Consider the following 19044-nt stretch of genomic DNA (forward strand, 5'->3'; position numbering starts at 1 on the left):
TACGGGTCCAAAAACTACAATCAGCCATATATGTTGTTAGGGTCAGGTAGATTCACCTCTCATAGGCTCAGCTTTGGGGGCTTGGGTCAACTTACCAAAGAGTAACATCCCTGGCGCCCCACAGGCTCGTGTACTCGAGGCAGTGGCCGTCTTATGATGCCACTCTCTGGCGCGCTGCTTACACATTCCTGTCACACATTCATTATGGAATTTTACAGTGGTATATTGATTTGTTGTTTTTAGGTACTGCAATTTTTTTCGCTTTAACAAATTTTACAAAATGTTGGTGGCACTCCACAACAAGCAACAGCTAAGCAATTTGTGAACAATTCTTCCAAAAAGAGTTCTCTTTAAGCTATTTATTGCCACTTGTTTAAGTTTAACTTTGAAATTAAAAGAGAAAGTGAAATTGCATTATACCGCCCTCTTGTGGCCAAGACGTGTAAAAGCAACACGATGCTTATTGAACTTCTAAATCACACATTTCACTCTTTCTGTTGTTGCTAATGGTACCATAGTGCTGGTGTCTGATTTCGGACTAATTTCGGAGTCCGAATCAGTGCTGGATTCCACTTTACACATTTCCTAAAAACACACATTTCAATAGTCAACACGTGATTTTTAAAGAATTGAAAATGCTTGTCAGGGATAAGTGGTTGACTTGACCTTGTATTTGAAAGCGAGCTGCTCCATGTTGTTTTTTTGGCCACTGTCACTGAGGTCTAAATGAAGGGAGGGGAATTCACACTTTGAAGGTGCTGAAGTGACATTAAACTACCTGTGTTGAGGTTTTAAATTGAAGACTGGTCCATATTAAGAGTGTCATTACCTGAAATTAAATGTGGTCGTCTTCGCCTGTAAGCCATGCTGATGTTGGGTTAGGTAGGAGCGCGCGGGTGTCATTTAAATGATGATGTCATTATTGCCGTAATTTTTGAAGGTGTCGCAAAAATAACGTCACTGAACAACCTCAGAAACTTTTGTGTGTTGCGGCAGGTGAGTTAGTTCTTTCTTTCCGATAAAAGCACTGTCAAAATGGACGAATAAATAACTACTCCATTACTCCCATAGCACTTTATTTATTTATCATTTAATTATGATATTTTTTTAGTTGACAAAAAACATAACACAAATATCGGACAATTCAATTTCCATGCCTTGCTCTCCCGCCCTCCCCATTGCGTAAGATCCGGCTCGGGGGAAAGGGATGAATGTTAATTTCAAAGATGGCGGCGGAGGGAGGAGGGAAGGAGATGAACGAAATCAAAACTCAGTTCACCACCCGGGAAGGCGTCTACAAACTCCTCACACACTCCGAATACAGCCGTCCCAATAGAGTGCCTTTTAACTCGCAGGGCTCCAACCCGGTCAAGGTCTCCTTCGTCAACGTCAACGACCAGTCGGGAAACGGCGACAGGATCTGTTTCAATGTGGGCCGTGAGCTTTACTTCTACATCTACAAAGGCGTCCGAAAGGTACCGTGCCATGACACGCACACTCCCCGTTAGTGCTACAATCGTGTTGCCCGAACCCGTCGCCTTCCGCCCGGCCTCTTAGTTCAACTTTGACGGGTGTGTGACTTTCAAATGGAGCCAGCTGGCTAGTTAGCTTTGAGCTAACTAGTTAGCGGTGCGTCTGACTTCACGAGGTATTTCGAGGCTATATCTGTGAAATTCCCTCCGGTAGTATTAGACGTGTTTTAGTGGAGCTCCTTGTGAGTTTTAAAAGTCGCGGGGAATAGTTTGTGGTTGCCGGGGACGGTTCTGTACCACCTGTCAACGCCCCATGATATTCTGACAGGTGTCCACTTAACGCTGGAGTGAACGGAGTTAGCCGCTTAGCATGTAGCTGCGCGTCTTTCCTGAGGCAAAATATATCACTTAGCACACACATACGATCAGTTTTGACATTCCAAATGATCTAAATGCCACTCTTAAATTTGATGACTCCAAAAAACCCTCATGAAAACTGTTTGTGTTCCCTCAGAAAACAGGTCGATGTAAGGTCAAGGGTCAATTTTGAAACCGTAAGAGTCCAAGTCATGATTGGAAGGAAGGGTGGCAAAAATAAGGATGCACCAGCAAGCATCTGAAAAAGTTGTCCAGAATTTGGTCACTTTCTAGCATTTGTACAACATTAAACTTCACAACAATGGATCATATTAGTGCATGGTGAGGCTGACGAATGTGACCCGCAATGTCAGCTGACGGTCTTCATCCAATCAAAGCTTCCGTTTCTTCTCAGGCCGCCGACCTGAGCAAGCCCATCGACAAGCGCATCTACAAGGGAACACAGCCCACCTGTCACGACTTCAACCACCTCACCGCCACGGCCGAGAGCGTTTCGCTTCTGGTGGGCTTCTCTGCCGGGCAAGTGCAGCTCATCGACCCCATCAAGAAGGAGACGAGCAAGCTCTTCAACGAGGAGGTAAGGAGGCCTCGAGCTTGTCGTGCTTTTTATTTCTCTTGTCCAAGAAACATTGCCGGCATTATATGATGGGGATATTGTGTGCCGGCAATCGACAAAGGTGAATTGTATCGGTGTCTGTATGCGTTTACTCTGCTCGAATTTTGGGACCACCACGACCAGCTACAGCCGATTAAACAGAGACAAACCGATTTGTGATGTTCTTGTCCTGTCCTTATGGCTCCTCCTCCCATCAGAGACTAATAGACAAGTCCAGGGTGACCTGCGTGAAGTGGGTCCCGGGCTCCGAGAGCCTCTTCCTGGTGTCGCACGCCAGCGGCAACATGTACCTGTACAACGTGGAGCACACGTGCGGCACAACGGCGCCGCACTACCAGCTCCTCAAGCAGGGCGACAGCTACTCGGTGCACACCTGCAAGAGCAAATCCACGCGGAACCCGCTGCTCAAATGGACGGTAGGCGAGGGGGCCCTCAACGAGTTAGCCTTCTCCCCGGACGGCAAGTTCCTGGCGTGCGTGAGTCAGGACGGCTTCCTGCGCGTCTTTAACTTTGACGCGGTGGAGCTGCACGGCACCATGAAGAGCTACTTTGGCGGCCTGCTGTGCGTATGCTGGAGCCCCGACGGCAAGTACATCGTGGCGGGCGGCGAGGACGACCTGGTCACCGTCTGGTCCTTCCTGGACTGCCGGGTGATCGCCCGCGGCCACGGCCACAAGTCGTGGGTGAGCGTGGTGGCCTTCGACCACTACACCACCAGCGTGGAGGAGAGCGACCCTCTGGAGTTCAGCGGCAGCGACGAGGACTTCCAGGAGCACTTGGCCAACTCGGGGCGGGACCGCGCCAACAGCACGCAGTCGCGCCTCTCCAAGCGCAACTCCACCGAGAGCCGACCCGTCAGCGTTACGTACCGCTTCGGCTCGGTGGGCCAGGACACTCAGCTGTGCCTGTGGGACCTCACTGAGGACATCCTGTTCCCGCACTTGCCTCTTTCGCGGACACGGACGCACACCAACGTGATGAACGCCACCATCTCGCCGCCCGGCTCCACCATACTCCCTTCCGGTACAAACGCCACCAACGGAAGCACCGGCGGAGCCGTCACTCCCGCTGTGAACTCCGTCTCTAGTGCGATCCCGCGTTCCAACAGCCTGCCCCATTCCACCTCTTCCGGCGCCGCCACCACCGCAACCGGCGTGTCCAATAACGCGAACAAGCCGGGCGGCCTGATGGACGGCGCCATCGCCACGGGCGTCAGCAAGTTCGCCACGCTGTCGCTGCACGAGCGCAAAGAGCGCCACCACGACAAGGACCACAAGCGCAACCACAGCATGGGCCACATCAGCAGCAAGAGCAGCGACAAGCTCAACGTACTGACCAAGAGCAAGACGGACGCCGCCAAGACGCTGGGCACGCCGCTCTGCCCGCGCATGGAGGACGTGCCGTTGCTCGAACCCCTCATCTGTAAAAAGATAGCGCACGAGAGGCTGACTGTGCTCATTTTTTTAGAGGACTGCTTAGTGACTGCTTGTCAGGAAGGATTTATTTGCACGTGGGCCAGGCCGGGCAAAGTGGTGAGTTCTTTTTAACGCAGGGCCGACCCACGCGTGCGTCTCTCTGCAACTGACAAGCTCGTAGCAATTCCAAGATATGAGTTGCATATCACATGGCCTTCCCCCCCCCCCCCCCCCATCCCTTCCCCCAGCTGCTCCTATGCCAAATCGCTAGAAAGACGATCCTTTTGCGTTAGCGCATCCTATCGTGCGGTGTTTCCCAACCAGGAAAATCTCAAGGGACACCACCAAGCTAAAATGTCACCAAAAGTCCATTAAGTTTAATTTACACCAAGTTTAATTGTACACTATCGCCATGTGGTGGAGGAGGATTTAATTATTGTGTGTCTTCACCGACATGTTGGGTGACTTTCCGCACCTTGGTGGTTGGGAATCACCGCTCAGCTACTTTGCTCCGAACAATCTCGTATGCACTTCCGCGTGTGCTGACAGCTTAAGTCGTGTTGCAGTGCAGAAGGCGCCTTTAAAAAATAAAAAAGTACTTCCATCAAACCTCAGGCAGGGATGAGCCAATGAGGATTCATTTTTCACAAAATGTCCCTTCCAAATTTTCAATGCACAAATCGTAGGAAAAATATCTGACAAAAGAGTCGAAAGATGAATATATATAAAAAGAAATGTCGGTTATATTTTTAGTATGTGCTGAATGCCGTAATTATCCAAATGAAACCATTGACACTGAAAATGGTGGAATGCCATTGTCATTTCTTTCTGTTATGATTTGAGGATGGCAAGGAGGTCCCAAAAAGTGTTATGAGGCCTTGATTTGAAAAAAAAAAGAAATTATATATATATATAGATAGATAGATAGATAGATATATCCTTGCCGAAATCCTCATTTCAATGGCGAAAGTGAAAGTCGATCACTGTGTCCGTGGCTTGGCCCAATTTGGTGTTGAGCGCACACGTAAGGGTTGGGAAAATCTCTCAATCGGTTCCCCATGTTTTTTCTATTTTTATTTTTTCTGAACAACAAAGTATAAGTTCTAGAAAAGCTTTCAATCAGCAAATGTTTAAATGCAGAACTGTGAATATATAGGGGCTCACTCTATTTGAAGTTTTCACTACTCTGAAGCATTCAGATGGCATTAAACGGCTGCTTTTAATGTCAATCCCTAAATGAGCATATTTTCCCCCCTTTTTGCTGCAGTTTGTAAATTCTTTTTTTCCCCTCTTCTCCCAAATGGAAATCTCCAGGATTTATTGTCCTCCCAAATCCAGCTCTCCCAACACAATAAATCTGCTGCTAAAGACAAAACCCACCCACGCAAGACACTGTCTCATGCTGCTCTTCATTTCCTCCGGAGCGATGCAAATTTTCCCTCATTTTTGTATTTTAGTTTGTTTTTGTAAAGAAATCCCCTTTTGTCCTGCCTTTATTGTTATAACAGCAATGTTTCCCAACATCTATTGAGCTAAGGTGCCTATATCATGAAAAAGTATTTGCCCTGTTTTTTTTTCTGGCCTGCGGTTCTTGAGATATTATTCTGGGATCCTTTATGACCTCCTGGAAGAATCGTTGTTGTGCTCTTGGGGGGAATTTATATAGGCCGGCTGCTTGTGGGAAGGTTCATTACTGTTCCACGGTTTCTCCATCTGTGGCTGTTTAATGGAGTTCTAAAGCTTTAGGATTGTCTTTGTGTAACCTGTTTCAGACTGGTAGGTGTCAATTATGAATTCTTGACTGAACACATCTGGACGTAACTAGTTTCGGGTGTGGTCAGCAAAAAATGAGCAAGCCACAGTTACTTTCTTATTTAAGAAAGAGCCAGGTAGCTAAAAATCACCATTCAAGAATTGTATGAATACGGAAATTTAAAAAAAAAAAGGTTAACATTTCAGATTACTGCAAACACTTCACATTATTTTTGGTCCTATTAATGCAATTGAACAATGGTTGGGAATCAGTGCTTTTGAGCAGAGGTGACAATCTGGGATGCTTGTTCAAACACGTGGCTAGCCTGAAAAAATCTGACAGGTTAGTCGTTATATTTTCAAAAAAAAAATTTAATAGCAAAGGAAAAGGGTTGTCCACCCCTGCCTTAAGAGGAAGACTGCATTAAGGGGAAAAAGGTTGTTCAACTTACCACAATACTTTTTACTTATTTTTACATTCATCTCAAAGCTCATCCAGAGTGAACGGTTTTGTAACTATTTTCTTTTTTTGTCAATTTAATTTAAAACTAGAAGTGTAGCTTAGACTGCTCAGGGGTATTAGCATTGAGTGGAGCTGTCTTTTTTTTTTTTTTTTTTTTTTAACACTGGGAATCTTGCATCACTTACGTCTGTCTCCCCCAATGTCCAACCCAATGACTTGCACTGATTATTATTATTTTTTTTTTAGTACTATATTAGAACAAAAAAAGAGGGAAAGGGACCGTTTTAACGTCCTCGCCCCAACTCCTCCCACAAACAAGGCTAAAAACTGGATGCTGCAATTCTAGTCTTTTTAAAGAGAGAAAAGTTTGCACTTAAAGAAGTTTATTAGATGGGACAAAATGGATTTACAAGTTTTTGTGTTGTGCTCACAGATGGCTAATACAGTAGAGGAAAGAAGATTAAAAGTATCTATTGAACATTTATTTTAATATTGTGTTCAGATTGAAATGTGCTCTGTATCATAACTGTGTATATTGTAATGAATTAATTTGCTGACGGAGGGTTGGGGAGGCCAAACTTACCATTTCCCCCGTGGGAAGTTTTGTCATGGATAGTTATATTTCTAAAGCCTAAAGTATACATAATAATATTAAAAATAATCTTGAATACACTTTCTGATTTCCTTGTTGTCCCTCTGAATAACATGTAGTCATAATCATAAGATTTTATTATATTCCAAATTTTTGGTAGGTATGACTGTACGCCGTAAGCTGCTTAACACTGATTTAGTCTTATTTCAAACTTTTATTTCATATTTAATTGCATCTCGAGTGCAATAGTCATGTTTTTGTTTCTTGGATTTAATATAATTTTTTCAAAATTATGTTTTCATTATATTGACATTTATCTTTTAATTTAAAAAAAAACATTCTGTATAAATACACATGCAGTTTAATTCACACAAGCGCTCATGTCTTAAAGTACTCTTAAGAACAATATATATATTTTTTAAATTGGGTCTCACGTTTACAACAGTAAAGTGCAAATTAATGAGCCTATTGAGAGGCTGGCAAGCTACTTTCCAAACAGATTGATAACTGCATGTGTGTGGGGGTAAAGCAGGGATTAATAAATCACAATCATACGTTCATTATTCTGTGTGCAAACAAAATTGCTGTTGGTGAGGGTGTCAGTAGTCTCCGCCGAATTTCCTTTCCAGGGGCGGAATGAAGCCTGTCTTCAGCGCCGCTAGCTGGGACTCATGGTTGGCCTGTATGGACGAAAAACAAAATCAGTCTCATTGAAACCATATAAGGACATTCAGTTCATGCAATCAAAGGTAGATGTGGGAAAATATTCATCCTGAGTTGGAATATGCATTTAAAAAAAAAAAAAAAGAAAATCTAAGTACTGAGAGCACAAAAGTTGTTTGAAATGAAAAAAAATAAATGTATTTTTAGTAGTCAAGCCACAGCCTAAAACACTTTGTCACCATCTAGTGGTTTCTATATGATACTCCACTAAAAGTAAATCTTGTTCTTTCCTGGCAACCATGATTGACGGATCTTAGCTAAAAAATTAATATCTTTTAATAGTGGGGCTTTATACTCACTGTAAATTACTTATTCAAATCCTATAAATCTAGTAAAATCTTTCTTTGTCTTTTTAGCACTGGAAAAAGATCATGACTACCTTAGCCAATCTTGACTGGCACTTCTTCGTGGCGATGGCGGGCAGGGGCCCTCGGTGCGTGTGTTCAACAGCGGGCAGCGTAGAGCCCTGGAAGGAGCGCTGTGGCCCCGCGGCGGCCATCTTGAGTTTGGGCAGCTCGTAATGGCTGCCATTGCGTCGGCTGAGGGGCTCAGCTACGTGCTTTGTGTTGTGCTGGGGAGAGTAAGATGTAAAAGCGAGTTAGATTGAAAAAAAAAAAAAAAAACCTCGATGTGTACTCACAGTAATTAAGGGCGTGGCTCTGGCGTGGGTTCCCTTCATTTGTTTGCAAAGTCGAGAAGGTCGCCACAGGAGGTTGGAGGTGACTTTTTTCCCCATGCCTTCAAGCAGCCCACTTACTCCAGGAATACGCTCGTTTTTTTTCTCCGCCAACCTGACGGAAAGTCGGGTCACATAAGGAGAATATTTTGCGGTGACTGGCGTGCTTACCGCAGCTCCCGAAAGTACGCATGCCTCAAGACCATGGCGGCCGTGATGCGTTCGTCGGCGTCGTAAGCCAACATGTGGTAGAGCAGAGACAAAGCGGAGGCGGGGCAACCGGGCAGCAAACGGGAGAGTCCGCTGCCCTTCTTGTTGGGGAAGTTGAAGTTCATGGCTCGAGACCCGGATGCAGTGTGACTGGTGACACACAACGGACAGTGTGACTAAGATCTGCAAGAGCAATTAGTTTTCCTTTTTTTTTTTTTTTTTTTGCACAAACACGTGTGACAACCTACTCTTTGAATTTGCGCAGGACGCATTGCTCGGGAGTGCCTAACACGTCGTGGATCTTGGCGATCTGATCGAGCTCGTTGGCGCCGGGGAAGAGTGGATTCAACCTAAAACACAAATAGCTAACGATTAGCACTGACAGATTTTAGAAACACGAATAGTGCAGCAACGCATGATGACCGACAATATAACAATACTCACCGGCGTGTATTCTTTATCCTCTTTGCAAAGTTTCTCTTATACTGCCCCCAGTGGCCACATCTAGTAACATTTCAAGGTGGAGCTGGAGTCTGTTACCTCATAATCTCATAGAAGACACATCCAGCACTCCAGATATCCATCTTCAGGCTGTAGTAGCCGTAGGTCAGGAGGCACTCGGGAGCCCGGTACCAGCGCGTGGAGATGTATTCCGTGTGCGGCGGTTTGGAGTGTATGCTCCTGCACGAGCCGAAGTCGCCCAGCTTTAGAACGTTTTGCTAAGAAGTATAAATAGTGTATAGAATTATAATCCTGTTCATTTCGAATTGTTCCATCCATTGCAACAGCGAATGTTTTTTTTTAGCGATGAATTCTCAGAATTCTCTGAATTTTTGGACAAAATATTCTCACTTTGATAAGAATATTTTCTGGCTTCACGTCTCTGTGGAAGATCCCGCAGCTGTGATGAATAGAGTCGGACACAGTTTCAATGAATGGTTGTCAGTGAGTCGATACCGACAAACTGTTGCAGGCCATTTTGTTTGTACCTGTGCATGTAATCGAGTGCCTTGCACAGCTGGTACATGTAATGTTTGACCGTGTGTTCAGATGGCGGCGTCTGTTTCGCTGCCGGGAAACAAAACATCATTCGGATAAAAATATCATTTGATTTGCTTGGTTGAGTCAAACACGCACCTTTAATGAACTCATACATGTTCATCTCCATCAGCTCGCAGATTAAAGACACGGTGCCGATTTCGTTGGCGCTGAAATGGTGAAAGATGGAAAAAAAGGTCTCACGTGATTTGGCGACATCACGCGTGATAATATACGAGGAAGGACTCACTAAATGACTTCATGCAGATGGATGATGTTTGGATGCGGGCTGAGCCTCCTCATCGCCTGAACCTCTCGCAGGTTAATGGCCTGTTCCACACTACACAAGGGGGGGACATAAGATTTACTCATAAATGCATCATAATTGACTTTTAGTTGATGTCTCACCTCTTAATAACCTGGTTCATCGTCTTACATGCGTACATCTTGCCATCCTTCAGACTCTGAGTTTTAACCACCACAGAGCATGCGCCTTCGCCAATCTTCTTGATTATTTTGTAGCCTGGAACAAAATACAAGTGTTTTATTGTTTGCGCACAGCAACGGTAGGGAAGTGCCTGAGAAAGGTTGCTCATTAGACAGTGACTACAGTACGGCAATAAATTCCTCATGGACAATTCGGCACAGTGAGTTCGGGAATTGGGATATGGGGGCAGGGATGGAAAGCGCATTCCTTTGTTCTGGTTAGCTACATTTCCAGCGATCTATCCACTTAAACTACAGAATGCAATCACCAAATAATGCAATAATAAACTAAATAATTTCAATTTTGAACATGCAGATTATTAATAAAAAAAAAATGGCAATAAAAATAAGATATATTTCTCAGGTTGATTAGCATATTTGTTCGAAGCAATAGCAAACTTGAATTGAAGCAAGTGGATTCGAGTTAACACACAGGCGATTAATATAAATCGTAGGCCAAAATTCGACTTACGGTGCATTTCTTTGTCTCGTTCATATTTGGAAAGGCCTGTAACGCGTGACAAATATAATCTTTACTGTGATTGCATTAAAAAAAAAAAAAAAAAAAGGCGTTTTCGGTTAATGTTAGCCTCGCCGCACTTGCCCCAACTAAGCTTTGACCCGTTGCCTTGACAACGGAGCACGCCTTCGCCCTCCCCTCTTGACCCACCCGGCATCTGGCTGGAGATACTTGGGGAAGCACGACGGTTTTTAGGTGTGATGCTTTCAAACATTTCAATTAAAAGCCTCTGTTATATTCATTTGACTGCAAATGGTTCTTTCTCACCCCTTTTCCAAAGATGAGCGGTGACCGCTAGCTCTCCGGACACCTTGCTCCGGTTGCTCCAGTCGCTGTTCGCCGCCGTTTTGGACACATTCCGAAGGTTTGCCCTGTTTTTAACGTCAATGAGCCAGTCGGAGTAGTGCATCATGAGTGCACACGGACTTCTGCGAGGCCTAGCATGAGCTTAATAATTTTAGAACGTCAACAAATGAGCCAAACTCATGTCATCGCCGTCACACTCATTCATGTACAGTAAAGCAATTTCTGCTCCACGTCGGCTTCCGTAGGTAACTGATTTCTGCGTTTAAGCTCATTTGCGCAGGCTCTCTAAAATTGTTCGCTATTTCACTCACTCACTACTACCTAATCCAGTAATATAAATAAGGAGGAGTGATTTTTTTTTAAAATTTTGTCCATCCACGTTTTGTAAGTGGCATGATCTGCGCATGCGTTTGTGTACGAGTAGTGTGGCAAATCGTGCGCATGCGCACCTTCCACGGCATGCTAGACAGTGCGGCACAAGTCAGACTTAACATTTACACTGTTATTCCTTTTCTATGACTTTTTAAATCAACATGAAAACAAGGTTCACCACGGCAGACATCAGGGCTGCTATCGCCGAGATAAATGCCAAGTAGGTGGCGCTCGCTAAAGCCTCATCTGGGCTCTGCTAGCCAAAATGCTAATTTGTTTACATTCGTTTACGCGCTGTTCAGTTCCATTTTTATGCCTTTTTTCCTGATTGACAGCTACACGGGCATGAGAGTGAACAACGTATACGACATAGACAACAAGACGTACCTCATTCGGCTACAAAAGTAAGCAGCGTCTTCTTAATGCACTCATCACTCGAGTCGTGTTATTAGAAAGTTTACCACTGTACTTTGCCTCTGCATCATTGAGTGACGTCATCAAAGACTGAAAAGCAATGATGTCAATGATGACCAATGTCATTAATTTCTTCTGAGTTATGAGCTTGGCCGTGGAATTAATTAAATTCCTAAGACAAGGTTCTACTGTACACCTAAAATAAAGTCACCAGAGTGATTCATGGCTGACACTTGTTCAATTTTGTGCTTGTTGGCAAGCTTCTTTAGTGTTTTGATGAAATGTCGCTTTGTTGTCTTTAAAAGGCCCGACAGCAAAGCCATTCTGCTGCTTGAATCCGGCATTCGGATTCACTCCACAGACTTCGAATGGCCCAAAAATATGATGCCTTCAGGCTTTGCCATGAAAGTAAGCCCGTCTTTAAGTCAGTGTTATTTAAATAGCATTTTTGTTATTGTTGATGATTCTATTAGATTAATATGCATTGAAAAAGTCAAAGAAATACAAACATCTAACCACGTTATGCACATATTTGCAGTGTCGCAAGCACCTGAAGACGCGGCGTCTGGCGCACGTGAAGCAGCTCGGCATCGACAGAATCGTCGACCTCCAGTTTGGCTCCGATGAGGCCGCGTACCACCTCATTATGGAACTCTACGACCGGGTGAGAACACACTACTTAGTGAATATCATCATAATGGGATTGACAGCCATCGAAATGTTTCCATCTAATCTACAGGGCAACATCATCCTCGCAGACCACGAGTACACCATCCTCAACCTGCTGCGCTTTCGTAACGCCGAAGCCGAAGACGTCAAGATCGCCGTGAGGGAGCGCTACCCGGTAGAGAACGCCAGACCCCCGGAACCCCTCATCACGCTACAAAAGTAACACGTCCACACCCGTAGATCACTGAGTCCTGTTTATTAATCTAACTTCTTATCACTGTAAATTTTCTTTCTATTTAAACCTTCAATGTAGACTTACAGAAATCATCAGCAAAGCACAGAATGGAGATCAAGTGAAAAGAGTGTTGAATCCTCATCTTAGTAAGTAATGAAGGATGGAACAAATTCACTTTTACTTATTGCTAAAGTTTTGTTTCTAAACTTACGCAGCCTATGGAGCCACTCTCTTAGAACACTGTTTCATAGAAGCCGGAATGTCCGGCGCAGTGAAAGTCGACAGTCAGGTCGATGCTTCTCAAGGTATGGTCGCAAACTTATATATATTTCCAGTAAGAAGATTTATCGCGACTTTGTGTTTTGGTTTCAGTTGCACCGAAAATTCTGGAAGCCCTGCAACTGGCTGAGATGTACATGGAGAAAACGGAGAACTTTAGCGGCAAAGTATGACAAGGTTACTTGATTTGATGTTTTGAGGTATGAGGTTTGATGTGTTTTTGTTTTTTTATAAAGGGCTTCATCATTCAAAAGAGCGAAAAGAAAGCAAGTTTAACTTCAGTGAAAGCCAGCGAAGAGCTTCTCACGTAAGGGTTACAGAAAATGTCATCATTACTATACAGGCGTGAATTATTAAATGAAATTGTTTGTTCTGACAGATATGATGAATTCCACCCGTTCCTTTTTGCCCAGCATTTAAAAAGTCCCTACTTGGAATTTGAGTCCTTCAACAAGGTAAAGATCTCCTCTGTTGGTTTCGACTCGGTCTCCTCACGATGTTCCCTTGTCAGGCGGTGGATGAGTTCTTCTCCAAGATGGAGAGCCAGAAGATCGACATGAAGGCTCTGCAGCAGGAGAAGCAGGCCCTGAAGAAGCTGGAGAACGTCAAGAAGGACCACGAGCAGAGGCTGGAGGCCTTGCATCAAGTTCAGGTGAGGGAACGGTTCAAGTGAGTAGTCAAGTGAGTAGTCAGCCTTTGTGGGTCATGTGACAGGAAGTAGACAGAGTCAAAGGAGAGCTGGTGGAGATGAACCTAGCCGTGGTGGAGAGGGCGCTACAGGTGATCCGCAGCGCGCTGGCCAATCAGGTTGACTGGACGGAGATCGGCGTGCTGGTCAAGGAGGCGCAGGCGGCCGGCGACCCCGTGGCGTGCGCCATCAAGGACCTCAAGCTGCAGACCAACCACATCACCATGCTTTTAAAGTGAGACCAATACGTCTACGCTTATCTTAGCTCCTTCCTAAATGTTTTTTTCCTTCTTTTAGGAATCCTTACATCACGGAAGATGAACTGGAGGAGGAGGAGGAAGTGTTGAAGGAGGCCGTGCAGGAGAAGGGCAAGAGAAACAAAAATAAAGACAAAGGCCAGAACAAGAAGCTCCAGAGGAACAAGCCCATGTTGGTGGACGTGGACCTCAGCCTGTCGGCCTACGCCAACGCTAAAAAGTAAGAAGCCGCATTTCTGAGCTCTTAACCTCAGTCGTTGAAGCCCACATTTCTCCTTTCAGGTACTATGACTGCAAGCGAAGTGCTGAAAAGAAGGAGCAGAAGACCATTCAAGCAGCGGATAAGGTAAGAGCAGCTTTCTAACCCGGCTTTGTTTGGTGATGCCATTGAAAATTCTCTTCTGCCATTGAAGGCCATGAAATCAGCTGAGAAAAAAACCCAGAAAACCTTGAAGGAAGTCCAGACGGTGACCACCATTCAGAAGGCTCGGAAGGTCTACTGGTGAGACCGCCGCTTTGCACCACTTGTTTCGTGAGTCTTTGGCATCCTCTCAGTGGTGTGTTGCCTATTTTTTTGGCAGGTTTGAGAAGTTCCTGTGGTTCATCACGTCAGAGAACTACCTCGTCATCGCTGGGCGAGACCAGCAGCAGAACGAGATGATCGTCAAGCGCTACCTGCGAGCCGGTAAAGTCGAAACGCGCTTTGATGCTTATTTAGTGACCTTTTTGACAAAAATGGGTTCTAAAAAAACTGACAAGCGGGGGTTGCTTGTTGCCAGGTGACGTCTACGTCCACGCTGACCTCCATGGCGCTACCAGTTGTGTCATCAAAAACCCCTCAGGTCAGTCCACCGACATTTATCTCATTTACGATTGACGACTTCAGCTTCCTTTTTTTCTATTTCAGGTAATCCCATCCCCCCTCGCACGCTGACCGAGGCGGGCACCATGTCGGTGTGCTACAGTGCCGCCTGGGACGCCAAGATAGTCACCAGCGCTTGGTGGGTCCACCATCATCAGGTGAGTCTGTATTGTTTTTTTCTTTTTTAACATCCTGGGTCAAAAAAAAAATAGCTTAAGTAGAAAAGCTCCAAATTTCCTTTTGACACAACTTAATTGTTGTTTAGGTGTCCAAGACTGCGCCGACAGGAGAGTACCTGACCACCGGCAGCTTCATGATCAGGGGTACTTTCAGAACGCTCGTTTTGCTCAACAAAGATGCTTCTTTGACATTTTCTTCTCCTCAGGAAAGAAAAACTACCTGCCGCCTTCCTACTTGATTATGGGCTTCGGCTTCCTCTTTAAGGTAAAGCTTCTGCTGAGAGGACAAAAACACGCAATGATTCTGACCACAAGTCGACATCTGCTTCTCAGGTCGACGAGCAAAGCGTGTTCCGTCACAAAGGCGAGCGTAAGGTGAAGACGCTGGAAGAGGACGTGGAGGAAATGGCCTCCAGAACAGCCGAGATGTTGGAGGAAGGGGAGGAGCTCGTGGGTAAGCCCTGATTCTTCCCTACCGCTGGCAATCACAACCTGACGACGGGCGCTTCTGTAGGTGACGATAGCGGCGCCGAGGATGGAGCAGAGGAGGAGAAAGAGGAGCCCGAGGCGGAGGATGCCCATAAAAAAGCTGCGGAGGGGATGGAGGACGCAAAGCCGTCCGAGCCGAGCGACTCGGAGAGCGAAGAGGAAGACAACGAGGAAGTGAGCTACCCTGACACCACCATCGTCCTCACTCACCTGCAGCCCGTCAGGTACCACGACTGGAAAGTCATCTTAGCTTTCAGAAGCATCGAAGTAAGTCACTGATGGTCGTCTTTTTTTCCGCCCTCCAGGAGTTCCCAGAACATCACCTTCAAGAAAGAAGAAATCTCACAGGTTGGCATCTTTGGATCCTTTTTTTTTCTCCCCAGAATCACAGATCGCATTTAAGAACATTTATTTTGCCCCTCCAGGCCGATGTCGACGCGCAAGGGAGGAAGCACATGACTGCTAAGCAGAGACGGTAAGGCAAAGGAAAGCCTGTCGTGTTCCCCCAGAATATTTTTTGCCATAACTACGTGTGGCCACTATCCAGGTTTTGGATTGGACTCGATATTCTTCAATAACTCAAAATGACTTGATGGGGACATCGTCACTAAATATCGTTGACGTTATGGGTTTCTGTAAAAGACTTCTGTTGCCTTGCTAGAGATGATAAAAAGAAGCAGAAACCGGAAGTGTGCGAAGTGGAAAAGAACTCTGAGGCCACGCCCGCCAAACAGGATGTGGACCGGGGATCCAAAAGTGGCAGCGCACCAGCCCAGCAGCCACCAAAGAGAGGCCAGAAGGTGAGATTTTGGTCAGAAGAAGATGGAGGTTTAGCTGTCCAATACAATGCCTGACAGAAAATTAAAATCAAGTTGAGGTGATGCAGCAATTTATCATCTAATGAACTTTCCAATAATTATTTTTATAATCAATCAGGCCTTGTTTAATTTAAAATGATCAAAATTGTCAGAATTTTAATCCACGGTTATTATAGTTCATGTAAAGTGAAACAAATCTCGGAGTTATGCGGAAGCAGGGAGGAACATTGCAATTAGGAGAAATCATTCTGTGTTGACAACAGAACAAGATGAAGAAGATCAAGGAGAAATACAAGGACCAGGATGAAGAGGACCGCGAGCTCATGATGCAGCTGCTTGGGGTATGTGCCAAACACCCGTGTGCACTCCAGCACGCCACAACACACAAGTCATCTCAGCTGTCCTGCTCTTCACAGTCAGCCGGTGCGAGCAAGGAGGAGAAAGACAAGGGAAAGAAAGGAAAGAAGGGGAAGGGCAAGGAGGAGCCCCCTAAGAAGCCCCCTCCTCAGAAGCCCCCTCCCAGACCTCATCAGGCCTCCACCAAGAAACCGGAGCAGATGGCCGCTGAGGGCGAGGAGGCAGCTTCTGCGGAGCAAGATGACAAGGTACCAGCCTCTCTGGCCTGCAAGGTTTCCCAATATGGTCAACAACCCATTTGAAAATGTGCACTTTTCTTTTTTTTTCTGGAACCTATCCTCCATTATTCACAAAAAAAAACTGAATGTCACTTTTCAAATGCAGTTTTGTTACTCTTTTACACATTGCGTTGTGTGTCATTTTTTTTTCAGGAGGACGACATTGATGCAGACAACCCCGGAGCTGAGGTGACTGCAAAGCCCAACTTTTCTTTTTTCCACACCAAGTCCCAACAAAAGTGAAAAACAACTGACGTGACCATTTTACATTTCCATTGCAACAACCCTCGACCACCACAAGAGGGCGCAACCAGACTTTACAGTACATTAGCCGTTATGACAATGTTTGTGTTCCAGGAAGCAGAGAACCTTCTCACCTCCCTGACAGGACAACCTCACCCTGAGGATGTGCTGATGTTTGCGGTGCCCGTGTGCGCCCCCTACAGCGCACTCACCAACTGCAAGTACGTACCGCCGTCCTCCAGTTGACTCATTAATAAGTAAAGGAAGGATAATGGTTTTGTTCGTTTTTACAGGCACAAAGTGAAGCTGACACCAGGCTCTCAAAAGAAAGGCAAAGGTAACTATTTTATGGACCACAGATTAGATTGTGAGAGTACATGAATCATTGTTCCTTTCAGCCGCCCGCACCGCCCTTTTGAGCTTCATGAAAGCAAAGGAGACTTCTGTGAGAGAAAAGGACTTGCTACGCAGCGTCAAGGTATCAATTCCAACTTGCCGACGTAAATGCTGTTTTATTGCCGGAACTAATATTCGTGTCTACAGGACGCCGACCTGTCTAGAAACATGCCCGGCAAAGTCAAAGTGTCCGCTCCGAACCTGCTGGCTGCCAAGAGGAAGTAAGACGACGTCTCACAATAAAAAAAACACAATTTCATTTTACAAGATGGACTTTATTTAATGACCAAAATCATGCAATGTCGAGAAAAAACACACTTGAATATAAAACAAAAGGGTTTATTTTTCACTGGCCCCAACATTAAGTATAGCATAATGTTAGAACCATAAAAAAAAAAAAAATAAAGCTCAGTTTTGATCGACACTGCCGAGAGGTATTATTGTACGGCTAATAAAGGTTTTATTATGGAACACAAATGAGACTGCGTTTCAATCGGTAGGTCCAACCTGAACACGTTCAGCTTGAAATATGTACGATACAAATTCAGGTCCCAACGTGTTGCACAACACACCCAGTACTGCACTCAACAGATTCTCCATTACTGGAAAATCTCAGAACATCGTTCTCCTGCAGCTCATAACTCGGCGCGCTCCCGGCGTGACTTTTGATCATCATAGTGGCTTCTCCCCAGTCAGCAGAGATCGGCTAATTACACCCCGCTCAACTTTGGAGTGGCTAATTAATTTCTTCTGTACATCATCATAAAGCTCGGAAGTGCTTCTTGTGAAGTAAATTTGATGCTGTGAATTTCATTCTCTCATCCGTGATTTATGTTGCTGACTAGCAATGCTAGCACTTGGTTGAGCACTGGAAGGATGAGTCACATCTCTCAGGATTCTTCACTTCAAGCTGACGTTAAAGTGGGGGGGGGGTCATGCCTGGGGTTTCCCCTCTGAGTCATCACTGTCACCTCTGATGTCACTTGAGAATCACGGAGGTTTCCATGTATCGTTTTTGGGCCACTTTGTGTTCATTTTGTTAGATCCGTCACTACTGGTATACAAGGAGAGAAGAATTAATGCCTTACGCGGCACTAAACAACAAAGGCTTATCAATCATGGAGATTAATCAATAGCTCGATGTGCGGCGACTTTGAAGGAGCATGATGAACCTAACCCAGCCTTTCTGTCTTTTACAGTGGAGGTACATCGAGCACATTTCTCTTTGTTTGCCTCGCATTCATTCTAATTTAACCACCTCCCCCCCCTCCCAAAAAAAAAAAAAAAAGTCAGATTCATCCACAGTTTGATGCTCTCCAGTTGCCAATAGTAACCGGAGCCTGGCGCGAGCGAAACACTCTGCTGTTGAATGGAGCGAGGAAGTGTGGAGAGCAGAAGGGGTGTGTTATATCATAGAGGGCCCTCACGACGAGAGCTGTTGTCAATGAAAAGAGATGAAGCCCAAACACACTCAAACAACACACTGCATGCCAAATCACGGATAAAATTTTGAAAATAATCTTTTGTCTATACCATACATGCTTTTATGCAGACAAATTAGATTCGCCTTCAAAAACGTTATACATTAGGTAGACCTGCACAATAACAAGTATGATTAATATTCTATATTCTGCATGGCAACAAGTTTTGCCTAGCATTATTATTATTTATTTATAATTATTTATTGACATCTTGGGTAGATCCTTATCATAAGTTAACCAAATAAAAAAAAATCTCATCTTATTACCAGGGAATTATTTGATTTTAGTTGCATAAAGCTACCCTTGAACCCAATGACGTAGATGCAGTTCACTTTTCTGCCCGATGATGGCGACATCGGACGTGGGTGGTAGAGTAGCTA

The 19044-nt window shown here is 45.0% G+C and overlaps 3 protein-coding genes across 6 annotated transcripts; 2 read left to right on the plus strand and 1 right to left on the minus strand.

Moving 5' to 3' along the window:
* Positions 1-1194: 1194 nt before the first annotated feature.
* Positions 1195-10654, plus strand: wdr20a (WD repeat domain 20a). 4 transcript variants are annotated; one of them, XM_061300636.1, is made up of 3 exons: positions 1195-1475; positions 2245-2427; positions 10622-10654. In XM_061300636.1, exons 1-3 carry the CDS (start codon positions 1212-1214, stop codon positions 10637-10639), a joined length of 465 nt encoding a protein of 154 aa, XP_061156620.1. In that variant the 5' UTR covers positions 1195-1211; the 3' UTR covers positions 10640-10654. The 4 variants fall into 4 exon arrangements, with proteins under 4 accessions (XP_061156620.1, XP_061156617.1, XP_061156621.1 ...); XM_061300633.1 differs by lacking the exon at positions 10622-10654 and adding an exon at positions 2664-6768; XM_061300635.1 differs by lacking the exons at positions 1195-1475; positions 10622-10654 and adding exons at positions 2026-2171; positions 2664-6768.
* LOC133168925 (MAPK/MAK/MRK overlapping kinase-like) lies at positions 6458-11015 on the minus strand. Its single transcript, XM_061300638.1, has 12 exons — positions 10609-11015; positions 9744-9858; positions 9586-9675; positions 9435-9505; positions 9287-9365; positions 9150-9198; positions 8838-9016; positions 8546-8647; positions 8259-8447; positions 8052-8202; positions 7791-7982; positions 6458-7368 (listed from the first exon to the last, which is right to left on the minus strand). Exons 1-12 carry the CDS (start codon positions 10751-10753, stop codon positions 7288-7290), a joined length of 1443 nt encoding a protein of 480 aa, XP_061156622.1. The 5' UTR covers positions 10754-11015; the 3' UTR covers positions 6458-7287.
* A 39-nt stretch (positions 11016-11054) lies between these two features.
* Positions 11055-17660, plus strand: LOC133168921 (ribosome quality control complex subunit NEMF-like). The gene is made up of 32 exons (XM_061300627.1): positions 11055-11239; positions 11355-11423; positions 11739-11841; positions 11972-12097; positions 12173-12321; positions 12416-12483; positions 12553-12642; positions 12710-12783; positions 12853-12923; positions 12996-13071; positions 13128-13268; positions 13331-13539; positions 13602-13781; positions 13844-13907; positions 13975-14063; positions 14143-14246; positions 14341-14403; positions 14469-14581; positions 14689-14746; positions 14809-14867; positions 14936-15056; positions 15117-15315; positions 15397-15439; positions 15517-15566; positions 15753-15891; positions 16173-16250; positions 16326-16514; positions 16698-16733; positions 16902-17008; positions 17081-17124; positions 17186-17265; positions 17331-17660. The coding sequence occupies exons 1-32, from the start codon at positions 11181-11183 to the stop codon at positions 17406-17408; spliced, it is 3129 nt and encodes a 1042-aa protein (XP_061156611.1). The 5' UTR covers positions 11055-11180; the 3' UTR covers positions 17409-17660.
* Positions 17661-19044: the final 1384 nt, after the last annotated feature.

This window comes from Syngnathus typhle, linkage group LG16, assembly GCF_033458585.1.
Source record: "Syngnathus typhle isolate RoL2023-S1 ecotype Sweden linkage group LG16, RoL_Styp_1.0, whole genome shotgun sequence".
NCBI lineage: Eukaryota > Metazoa > Chordata > Actinopteri > Syngnathiformes > Syngnathidae > Syngnathus > Syngnathus typhle.